This window comes from Balearica regulorum, chromosome 11 (genome assembly GCF_011004875.1).
Source record: "Balearica regulorum gibbericeps isolate bBalReg1 chromosome 11, bBalReg1.pri, whole genome shotgun sequence".
NCBI classification, from domain to species: domain Eukaryota; kingdom Metazoa; phylum Chordata; class Aves; order Gruiformes; family Gruidae; genus Balearica; species Balearica regulorum.
The window spans coordinates 198,296-210,888 of record NC_046194.1 but is presented as its reverse complement, the minus strand read 5'-3'; the positions used below and the strand labels follow the sequence as shown (position 1 = coordinate 210,888).

The 12,593-nt window shown below is 43.4% G+C and overlaps 1 protein-coding gene across 1 annotated transcript in view; it reads right to left on the bottom strand.

Moving 5' to 3' along the window:
* MSN (moesin) overlaps positions 1-12,593 on the bottom strand; it is a 47,478-nt gene that overhangs the window by 16,292 nt on the left and 18,593 nt on the right. Inside the window, exon 2 of the mRNA XM_075762943.1 lies at positions 4,133-4,216. Within this exon, the coding sequence (XP_075619058.1) occupies positions 4,133-4,216 (84 nt within the window). The remainder of the gene's footprint in view (positions 1-4,132; positions 4,217-12,593) is intronic.

Genomic DNA, 12,593 nt, shown 5'->3' with positions numbered 1-12,593 from the left:
ACAACTTCAAAGCTATCCACATCAATAAGTAGCTAAGCAGTTTTACCAAAGAAACAGTTAATCTTCCATGTATAGGAGATACACAAAGAAAAGCAATGCTTTGTTTTACACGCTAGTCTCCAGTCCAACTGCATTTCAGTCTTGTATAAAAAAAAAGGGTCAAAGGAGGAAAGCAAGTAGTTATCACTGTTGCATCCCCAGGAAAGCAGTATTTCAAGGCACCTGTGAAGTAATCAGGTCTGTGGCATAAGCAGCACCCCTGACAGGCATAGCCCATCCTTAAGCTCTTCTTTTAATCCATTGCTAGCAGCTGAAGAATGGGAGCAGAGCTACTGTTTTTGCTAGTGAGTCAGCAAGCGCTGGAGTTCTGCAGCTGACGCTAAGAGGTACAGAAGAAGCAAAGCTACATGAGGCAGACAGTACAATCCTCCTGTCTTAATTAATCCAGGTTTTGTCTGTGCACATAAGTTTAATCTGTACAGTTACAAGCCTGGGGGATGGAGTGTGACAGGATGATCTCAAGTACACAGTGCAGTAACATCATGTTTTATATCAGTTCAATGATATTTCTACAGCCAGCTACTCTGGGGCAGAAGACAATTTCCAACAAAGCAGTGAAGCATCTGCACTGTTCTATCACTACAAGAATTCACTTTGGAATTTAACCAAGCAGGAAAGAGACAGGAACCTTTCTACCTCAAGCCCATTCACCTATTGTTACTATGGATCTTTAGACTCAAACTGTGCTTCCTCATTAAGCTACTACCTAGATATGAGCTTTCCAAAAGTGTTCTGAATCCTATTCAGAGTAGGTCAGAATTATGGGTGGCATAAAGAATACACTTATCCTACCTTTAGACACAAGAAGTGGAAACAAACACTGCCTGAACATTACTGAACGGAGCCAGTGACATGCAGTGAGGTAGTTGTGCAGTTAGAAACCTTGGTAACACTTAGCAGCTTCCTTTTTGCTTAAGTCAGAACTGACAGCTCAAAGTGAAAGGGCACTCTAGGGCAAAAACATGCAGGATATCTTAGAATTTTTCTGTGAAACAGTCAAAAGTTAGGTTTCGCATCAGAAGGTCAATGTGCTGCAACAGCAAAGCCGTAAGTTTGCTTTGTAGAAAAACAATCCCTTCCCTCAAAAAAGCATTTATTAAAGCACTCCTTTTTCAGAACCAGCATCAGGCAGAAAAGACTAGATTAGCAATTCCAGGAGCACAACATAGTTTAAGGGAGCTAGAAAAAGAAGAGCCATAACTTTGTTCTTACACACCCCCCATCACAGGGCCCAAGACCACCTCGGGATAGAAATTGAGTCAGAGTGAACAGATTCAGTCACCCAGCAGTCACTGCTTAGTCCTCATTAGCAGGGAGAACAGCTCTGGACCAGCCCTTTACAGAAACTACACAAACAGCTCACCCATTTGAAACATACTGGATACATGCCAGCTGACAGAATATTCAAAGCCCCATCTCCATACTAAAGGATGCAAGTTTAGTATTTACTGTCAGCTCACTAGAGGCTCTCACGTTTTGGTTCAGTATTCAGTTAGCTCTTTATGCAAAGATCAATAATCTGTTTGAGCATGATCCTATACAAGGAGTACTTGCTTTCCTTTATGTGCAAGTCTGACTATAAAGTCTCTTCTGCAATAGAAGAGAGCCTCAAATTTCCCCCCCCCCAAAAAAAGACAACAGCCTGTTGTGTATACCAAGATGAAATATTTCCCACTGCAGCAGGAGCCAAACAGCTACCTCCTTTGCAGTTAGTTTCCTTAACTGTAAAGGGCCAATGATTAGATTGTAGGGCAGACAAAGAAACTGGGATTAGGCTCCTCAACCTACCACACAGCAATAGCCTCCAAAACTCCTTATTCATGCTAGATGTGGAAGAGGAGGAAGACTTGACGTCCTCACATCTACTGCCTTACTGTTCATAATGTTCTCTGCCCTGGCAGAGGATCAGTCTTTCTACCACCATCGCTTTGGTGGTACCACACTAACACTGTTGTGCTAGGTCTGACTAACCATTTAGACATCTGCCACTGATGAGGCTCTAGGACACACATTTCAGTATCAGCCTTATCAGGAACCAACATCACTACCTCCACAAGGAAATCTTGTGTGCTAGGCAGTAGAAAACAGTTTCTTATTCCAGCGTGATATATGGACAGTGTAAAGACATGGTGCCCACCAGACCTTTTAGAAATAGCAAATGTTTAACAGCTAGCTTCAGACACTTTTTTCTCCCCCCGCTGTATTTCCTCTTCCAACTCCACCTACAATCAATTTAGCTGAAATAACACTGCCTCATTTACATTAGCAACTTAGAAACTTAGTTCTGCAACAGCATTTGTTTTTCTCTCTTTACAAAGTATTTACTATGGAAAAAAACAAAACAAAACTTCTGTTTAGGCAGGTGCTGTGTGAAACACACTGCAGGGAGGATAGTGTGCAGCTGTTCGAGCACATTACACAAAGGAGTGAAATCAATTACTAAGACGTGAAGAGTTCCCATACTGGAAACACGATCAGATGCTTCTCAGAGACAAGTTGCTGAAGCCCAAGTCTGCCACCACAATGTCAGTTTACAGCAAAAGCTACAGATGGTCTAGAGCTGACTGAAAAAAATCATGTGCAGATAAAAATACTACTTACTATTTAGCACCTGGTGCTTTGCTTTGATAATGTCAGAAACTGGGTATTGAAAAATAATCATGGGAAGCATCCATATGAAGAACACCCCTCAAAAAACACCCCCAAAAACAAACAAACAAAAAAAACCAGTTCACCTTTTGATGAACTTGGAGGTATGTCACCTCAGCTTCATTGGCATATGTTCCCATGAACTAATTCTGATGAAGTTCCATGTTGCACACATGGATTCTGAACAGAATCCAGCTCTCACTTTTATCAATCAAAAACTGCAGATTTTGAGCCCATACAGGGTTAAAGCATGTCGAGGCTGCTATGTAGTAGCACACAGACAGCCGAGAACTATACTGCAACTCAGAACTTTCCTGAAAGCCTTTCTGCTTTTCCCATTATGAAAGGATGCTCTTTCAGTAAAGCCTAGGATCTCATTTCAGGGCTGGGCTGCAAAGAGCACTATAACATCTAGTGTTGAATCATCCAGCTGAGTATGAAAGAAAGTAGTAGTTTGTGGTTAAACATCTAAAAAAAAAAAATTAAGTTAGGTTTGCTGGCCCCAAATGAAATAGCTGACTTCTATGGTTGGGTCAGCCCTTAAGTTTCTCTTTTCATTAAGATAGGTACTATGTAGAGCTGGCCCCAGAACACTAGCACTACCAAACCACACCCATATCTGACATATCTGGTCTGGCAGTTCCTTCATCTTGTCATTAATCCAAGATTCATTTTACTTTTCTTTAAGTTATGAACTTACTGTTCAGATTTTCCTCCAAATAGCAAATCCATGACCTTCAGGATTACAGCAGAGAAACATAGTGGAGCCTGTCAAAGTTTCAGCCCCTACAAGTGATCACATCTGTCTTCAGCTGCTCCAGCTTTGTGCTGCACATGCCTCTGCTTCTGTTCGGGCCAAAGCAGGAGGAATCTTGCCTAGCCAATGAATGCAGAGGAAGGCTGAAGCACCCAGATGAAGACAGCCCAATACAGTACAGTGCATAACTTCTCTTAAGACTTCCCTCTGGGCCTGATGGAAGTATAGAATATCACTTCACCTGCACTTAAGGGTTGCAGCAACATCTGAAACCTGGCTAAGCCTCTCCTGTTTTAGAGAGCAACTACTCTTTGAAATCAATTACACAATGCTTGCAAGTAAGCCAACCAAAGATATCTTACTAGCTCCCTCATAAGACTTACCTTATGAATTATGACTGCAGACACCTACTGCTTTCCAATTATTGTGAGTTATAGCACCGATTCAGTTTATTAGAGGTAAAAATAGCTCCTAACACATTCTTGGAGATTAAAAAATGCAGTAGTTTTGAAAAAATTGTGTAATTTCTTACTGTGCTGAGTTCTCTTGAAGTTATTATACACACTGTCACTTAATCTTTGAATTCCTTTAGAAATTGTTTGCTGTTGTCTCAGCAGAATCACAACACCTGTATCAACTTCAGATCTTTGCAGCTCCATCACTTACCTGATCAAAGAGTTGCTTCCCTGTAGTGTTGGGCTGGATGGCAAACTCCAGCTCAGCATCCATGGTGGTAACACGCACACTGATCTGGAAGACAGAAAATGCATCATTACAACACGTGCTCTAAGCAACACTGCCCAATAATGAAAGCCAACATCTGCCTACAGCCAGGGACCAGCTCCCAAGCCTCCAGGAACTTCACTGCCAGCAGTTACAAAGCCACCTGCCCTGCCAGCACAGCGTTCTCAGTTTCCCTGTAGAATATAAACTTTCCTGTTTCACAGTGTAAGAGTTTATCCTATCTATGTCCTGACACTTGCGAGAGCCATTTACAGTTTATGAAGTTGAGTTTCTAGTGTCTTTCACAAATGCAGAGATACTCCAAATCTCAGGACACACAACCAGACGTCCAACCCTTCCATTTGAAGGATGGAAGTCAAGGAAGTCCCTGGAAGCATTAACAACTCAGCCTGGTACAGAAGACAAGTCAATACTAACAATACTGTTCCAGTCTCCATGGGTATTTGGAGAAATAAGGCACAATCCCCGATATGCTCCAAGGGCTGTGGGTACAAAGCAGACAGGACACAAGGCTGATCTCATGCTTTAAGGCAAAAAGGACACATGCTGAACTAACATATGCACTACTACATGCAGACTCATCACAAAGCAGCTGAAGTATCTCTGTATAGTTGCCTGCTGCTTTCCAGTTCTTTCAGGGAGGTGACAGATCTCCAAACACTGCAGAAATGGTTGAGGTGCAATTTAGTATTGCTAATATTTGCCTTAGACATAACAAGTAAGATCATGAATGGTCTTCCAGAAGAAATATTACATGACACTATCTTGACAGGAAAACCTCATCGTCATGTTTTCACATGTGAAATGAAAGTGGCAAGGGATTACAGCAAGGGAGTTTGCAGTTTCATCCCAGAGAAGCAGGAAGACATCTGTACACCTTTACACCAGTAGTTCTCATGAAGCAAGTTAAACAGCAGAGGCATTTCACCTCAAATATTAATGTAAAACATAGCCAATTCCATTCACAACTCCTGATCTTTACTGGAAAACATGGTGTAGATTTTTAGATGGGAATACTCCTGCCTGAATGCAGACGCCTTAACTTTTGACCAGGTGAAGCAATGCCTGCAAGTATACCAAGCAGTTTGAGAATTCATTTTTATTTGCTTACCTATCAACTGAAAAAGGTAAAGATATTTCACAACTTATGAACACAAGCTGCAGATATTTTAGATCAAACTGGTTTAATGCTTTTCCATCAAAGCAAAGGTTCAGAACTTGAAGTTGAGATAGTCACAGTGCACCAAACCCCAGCATGCAGTTCTTTTTCTTGCCGACAACCATTTACCCCACATCAACAAATCCTAATTTATTTGCTCTTCGGTGCAATCAATCCTCTTAGCAAACTCCACCAGCCTTCCAGGGGTGAGGGGAATTATGCTATGAACAGTTTCAGTAAGAATAACTCAAACTTGCATTTAGACTATAAGCTAACCACATGACACTAGAGACCAAAAGAATCCAGAGTAAGCAGAGGAACCAACCACCCAACACTGACACAATCACAGCTGGTTTTGCTCCCTGTATATGGAGTATATGGACAGATTTCACATATTTCCACATACTCTACCAAGCATATGGACAGATGTCACATCTTGTTTACTAATAAAGCAGCAAGAGAGCTACAACCATGTTTTTCCATAAGCAAGAAGCATTCTGCTAGTTAAGTCTAAGTCAAGCGCTGAAAGAGACCGCTATATCCAAATACATTTTGAAGTTTCCCAAAAAGCCTACTTGAGCCTAGGCACACCACTACTTTGTACTTGATATGACCTCATGATGAACTTAAAGGTTTTCTTGTTTTAAGTTTAGCTAAGCAGGAGTCTCTTCTACCAGAAAGAGTGCTGGCTTGTAAGCCTGACTTGCCCAGCACACCTACCAGTGAGAGCAAAGATGTCCATAAGCCACATCTAAGTACAAGAGGGGTTACGTTAAATGAGGCATGAAGCAACAGGTTGCTGTTTGCTTTCAAGTCTTTCCCATTCATCTAAAACACTAATGTACCAGCTATCATGAAAAAAGTCTTTTTGCTCCACTGTTTATGGATAAAACACAGTAGCTACTCTTATATCTGCATAGGTGATTGAACGCTGAAGTATCCGAACACAGAGAAAGCGCCAGAAAACAGAAATGAAACATTTGTGGCAGCTCTTTACAATCTGTGCCAGAATAGCTTTTAAGCTATTCAGAGCAAATCAGACCTTAAAATTTAAAATAAAGCTGTTTCAGTAAGTATCCTTATAATTCATTCGGAATACTTATTTGTAAGACTCACATCTTTGTTACAACAGTAAAATAAGGTCCCATGCTGGAACCAGCAAAATTCCTTCATTGTCACTCACTTAAACGCACTTAAGCCATCTGATGAGTTATCATCCTTCAATTACTACATTCAATAGGAAAAGGTATACTTTTTTTCCCCCCCTAGTAAAAGCCCCCTATGCTCAAGATGAATAGCAAAATAAGGTTTAGGAGCAGTAAAGTCTTGAATGGGGTCTCCGCTTGCAACTTCAGCCTATGCTATTTTAGAAGGCAGCATGAGCTAAGATACCACAGGAAACAGGCTTGTGCTGTACAGAACCACACCCCGGTAATGCTAGCTTCCCCGATCTGAACAACGTTTTAACACGTTCAGTAGCGTACTGCTGTTAACTGTCGGCAGACCGAGCTGGGGAAACCATGTCCTGGGCTGTGCTGGTGACATTTTAACCACTAGTTTCATAGCAATTTAATACTTGGCTGAGAAGTTAGTTTGCTGTAAAACTGAGCTTTGTTAAGCCTCGTTGGTGTGGAAACTACATACAAAGACTTTTTTTCCCCATATGGTACCAGGGTGGTTTTTGAGCCAGCTGTTGTTAATTGGAATAACAAAGTGAGGTTTCTACCATTCCAGGCGGTGGGAGGCACAGCTCTCCATTCCCAGTTAGCAGGTAAGAGGCCTGACAACTTCAGAGCAGATGCAGCTTTACCAAGTGTTCCGTTGCCTTTCAAGAGCCTGTGCACTGGCACAGAAATACAAATCGGTTCTCCTAGCACGTAAAAAGCTGAAAAACCAAGTACGAAGGGAGCTTTGTTCTGAAAGATACCCAGGGACCACCTCGCTATGGGCAAGTCAGTTTCACTGATGTTAACGCGCTCTGCCTGCACCTCGAACTACGCAAAGAGCTCTACAGGCTGCTATGATCTCTACCTGGGAGGTGAGTGCCAGGCACCGCATGTTTACCTTCAGCCTCCTCATTCATTTGCACTCTTACTTTTACTAAAGTCACTTTACTGAAGCATTCACAGACAAGTACTGTCCAATACAGACATTACACAAGGGTTACACAACAGAAGTCCTATACCAGAAGAAAGCCAGCATGATCCAACCCCATCATAATTTAGACTCGTTTGCCTTGTCCCTTTAGAATTACCCTGCCAAAGCACTTTTCAACCATTTATCTAATTTACCATCAATGCTTATTCTAAGAAAAGCCTCAAGATTCATTAGCATTAAGCTTTTATACTTTGCATTTCTAAACTATCTAGTGAGGTTCTGCTAGATTTGAGGACTGGCATAACCATCAGCATGCTTACTGTTTGGGTTGCAAATAGAATAAAATGCTCCTCAATAAGATAACTGACTTGGACTGCTGAGCGTATACAAACCTAACTCTGTCAGTCCAGACAGGCAAGCTGCACACTGCTGAGATGTAAGGAATAGGAGTAAACACAGGGGAAAAAAGATATTGCCCACCAGCAACCAGATCACAAGGTCCACAGTTGCAGCACTCATCCCCAAACATGCTATACCCACTTCTTTTCCAAAATTTATTGTTAGTAAACTTTTGTCTTAAACTTTCAACACTCAGGAGGTGGTTTTAGAGGACGTACTCGATTTCACTGTCAACAGATTTACCAAAAATACTATCCTAATGCAGTAATTTACACTCAAATTTTATTTAAACCAACTCATTGAAGTTTTTCATCATAGCATTTATTATGCACTCACTGCTGCATCCGAGTTGTCTGCAACTCTCTAAATTCTGCTTAGATCTTAATCTAGCAGAAGTTTTGCCCTAGTAGATGGCCTCTAAATAGCCTTCTTTTGTCTTTCCAACATCATTTAATATAATATTTTACATACAAACAGCTAGCAACATTATTTGAAAAGCTTCCAGAGGAGGCCATCTCGCACATTACAGGCAAATTCAAGTACTGCATTTCAACAGGCAAATTTACACTCACCAAGCTAAAGACTACAGAAAAAAGCCCATATTTAACTGATTCATTTCATAACAGCTACAGGAAAGAGCTAGAAACCTAGCAACTCTTCCTCTTCTCTATTTGAGGAATTACCATTGTTCCACCAGTCTAAGCACAGCTAAAGATTGCCACTACCAGAGCATATTAAAGAGCTTCCTGCTGACAAGGACAGCGTTGCGGTGAGGGTGAGACCTCCTGCACACAGGCAGGACGTCTTGCATGGAAGAGACGCTGTTCCAGCCCCCAGAGCAGCTGCAGCCAAAGAAAGCTCCTTTTGATAGGCAAAAGCTTTCACAAGGTACAGGACACCACCACCCTCCTCCCATGGTGTTCAGCAGACTACAGAAGACAGACTTAATAGACAGTGTTACCAGAACCTATTTCAACATTGCCCATATACCTTCAAGTCCCACTTTCTGCCCCACTGAGATTCCCAGTAAGTTTTACTAGCAGCAATGATTATCAGTTACCTTCCAGGTCTCTGAGTGACTAATAACCTGCTATAACTACTTCCTAAGATGAAAAGTTGTAGCTGCATATGGCAGGACAAACAGGAAAGACTGGTGCCGTCACACTAAATAACGGATGTATTACTTGTACTAATGCACATTAAGCAGTGCAAGAGATAGAACAGACAATTCTGTTTGTCATAAATTGAGACAGGAACAGAGTACTAGGAGATTCATGTCAGAATAATAGGTAGAGTCAGCATAACAGAGTATCAAAACCCTGACCCTGAGCTAAAGCTTCTTTCCTCCCTGGATTTCCTGAATGCGAGGAAGCTGTTATACCCTGCTGGGCTGTAGGCTTCAAGCTTCAGGTATTCATGCTTCCCAGGTTCAAGCCACCAAGTAAACTATCTCTGGAGAAAATGGTATGAGGGAAAGCCATAATTTATTGCTCATATGACTGTTATGGAACAGAAGTAAGTTCAGTTGAAAAGAAATTCCAGGCCATCCTTTACAGACCCTCTATGCTACAGGGCACCAGTTCACCCAGCAGTTACTGCAGGTAGAGACACTAGACTAACACCATGCATCAGTTTCAACAGCTCCGACCAGAGAAGCACATTAATCTGGCTGAAGTTGCACGAACTCTGAACTCAAGATCTCATAAGGCACCCTAATAATCTAAAAGCCTTCCCAGTTTTGGCTTTCAGCAAGATTAGCAACAGTATAGTAAACACAACAAGAATCATTCCCCTGTCCCTTAAAACACACCAGCATTTTCTGGAGGACAAGCACTCCCCAAGGCTGTATTTCACTTCCCACCACACTGGTCAGCCAACACGGGCACCGCTGCACGGACAGGAGTCGCACGCTGACCCGCAGAGCGTACCATGGCATCGTGCTTCGCACGGCCTCGGAAGAGCACCAGCAATACTCACAGACATCTGGCTCTTCCCGAGTGCCAGCGCTCTGCGGAACAGCCCCGGGTCCTCCGTGTCAGGGTGAGGCTGGAATCGGGTCATGTGAAAACGCTTGCAATTTCTAAAGGGATTACACTTAATTAAACCAAGCCCCCTTCCAGCAGTCTTAAAGGGCCTTTTCATATCCCTAAGCTCATCAGGGAGCAGAACGGCAGCAGGCACACCTCAGGCACCAGCCCTGGCCCTGCAGCCCCCAGAGAGGGCATTAACCCTCCCAATGGCTCCCCAGAGCTTCCCAGCCCTCCCCGCCACCCTCCTCCCTGCTCAACTGGGGACAAGCACTCCTCCTTTGACTGGAGCCAGAGGGAGCCAATAAGGCATCCCACTCTGACAATTTGAACAAAGTCACCGTAATATAGTGGAGAAGGAAGCTTGCCCACCTTTGATGCGCTGGGTACCAGAGAGCTAGAAGTAACAAGGGGAAAAAAATAATTGCACCCTCCCCACCCACCCCCTGTTCTCTTTGCACATTCAACAGCATCTAAGCTCATTTTACAGAAGTAATTGTCAGTTATTCAGTTGGGGCTATTTTTAATGTCATTTCCGACAAAGCCAGACAAACACAGAGTTGACTGTACCTTTCAGCAATACACTAGTTATAAACACATCCCAACTGCCCGCACCTGATGCACATTAAGGCATAACACAGGACAGTCAGCTATAGGTTCTGGATCAAATGTCTGAATGCACTGAGATGCTGAAGGATTTTTGCAGCTTACTGCCTTTCTTATGTGATAAGTTACCTTATGCACCCAATCACCATTTAAAACTAGCTCAATATTACAAGACTCAGACTACTTTACGTGAACAAGACACAGATGACTGACATTAAAGCACAAAAAAATGCCAACTGTAACAGTCAGACTCCAGAAGAAACAGCATGTTTACATGAAGCTTACAGTAAAATTTCATCCACTGTTATGCTGAACTCCGCAGCTCAGTATCACCTACTGAGGGAAATTTCAGTTTGTACCTATAATAAAACTAAATTAAAAGCCACCTGCAGAGGGAGGACAGGCTTCTCTGTAAGCAGCCAGTGACCAAAGGAACAAGGGATTGGATACTCCAATCTCAATTAATGGGCTCAACAACTGTTTGAGTTCGGCTTGGCAGAGGCATCAAGAACTGTAGTCTGGAAGCACGGAAAGAAGCTCCACATACTAGCTTCAATAACAAATACTGTTTCTGGCATGTTCCCTTATCCTCACCACCAACCTCCTTGCAGAAGGATGGAGGAGATCACACATCTAGTGTGCTATGAAACACATCACTGGGCTCTAGACCAAAAACACAAGGAACTGGCAGGATCCTCCAGATTGCACCAGAAAGCGCATATCACTGCTGACTGACCTAGAGATCAGAAATGGGATCCGAGTCCCCAGGGAGAGTCCATAACCACTGGATTCATATGCAGAGTCCTGTAGCCACATACACAATATATTGCTAGATCTACCGTAAGTATACCATGTATATTAATAAGTGCACTTAGGCAACAAACTTCCTTCATTTAAAAATCAAATGGCAGGTAAGGCTGAGCAGCGTCCCATCAGTGGGCGTTCATACTTAGGTCAGCATTTGAACTAAGAATGGTAAAAAAGCGAGTTACTTGAGTTGCAGTATGATTATCATATACAAGCAAGTTGGCTGAAAAGCTGGTAGAAGGCACCACCATCTGACATCCCAGAAGGACAGACAGTTCTGTTGGCTCTGGTGCCCTCTGAAGCCATGGAAGGTTTTGAGGGGCACCCCGTTCCGCTGCGGCGCAGGCTGGTCTGCGGGCAGGGAGGAGGCAGGTGCTGCAGTACGACCTCACTGAGCAGCCCTGCTCTCACACAGTGCCAGCAAGCCCGGTCGGGGGAGCGATAAGGCCAAGTCTAACCAGATTTATGCTCATGTGTTCTTATTCCTTCCCTGTGAAGCACAGCAGCAAGCCAGCTTAAGAGTCAGAAACTGCTGTGGAGCACACCTTAACGGAGTCATGCTACGTGTGTCCACCTCCACCGGCTGCTCTTGGTCCCCAGCAAGGCAAGACAGCCTACGTGGGCAGCAAGCTGCAGCTTCTACACAGCGTCAAGAGCCAAGCTGTCGGGGACAGCAAGAGAAAAAAGCTGCCACAGGAAGCGAGCCACAGCAACAGCAGGCAAAACTGAGAAAGTTCAGAGCTTTGAAGAGTCTGCTCGCAGAAACTGAACTGAGAAAGGGTGGAGGAGGCAGCGCCTGAGCTGCAGGAAGCCAGACATGCCCTGTGACACAAGTGTGCATCTGGTGCTTGTCTTGCTTCAGCAGAGACACCAAGGGGGTGTTGCCAGTGCAGAAAGCACTCTGCCCATAACTTCCAGCAAAACTCACCTTTATAGCACCGATTCACTAACACGGGGTGAGGGGAAGCTGGTTGCAGCACACTGGCCATTAAAAAGCTATGCTGCAGGTTACCCACTCTTCCAGCACTTGGTGACTAACATGGAAGTCATTTAGAAGTACCTCTGCCCCATGTGGAGCTTGGAAAATTAGAGAATTTCTGCTTTATCGAACAAAGGGCTTCAAAATAAGCTGATTCTGTGTCCATTCCAACAGCATTTTCTGTACAAGTTCTCTCACAGGGTTTATAGCAGGCATCGTATCCAGTGGTTGAAAGAGGCAATCCCTACCCTTGAGAAGGGCAAGGAGAAGAGATTGAGGTGGCACTAAAAATCTGGTACAAAACATAAT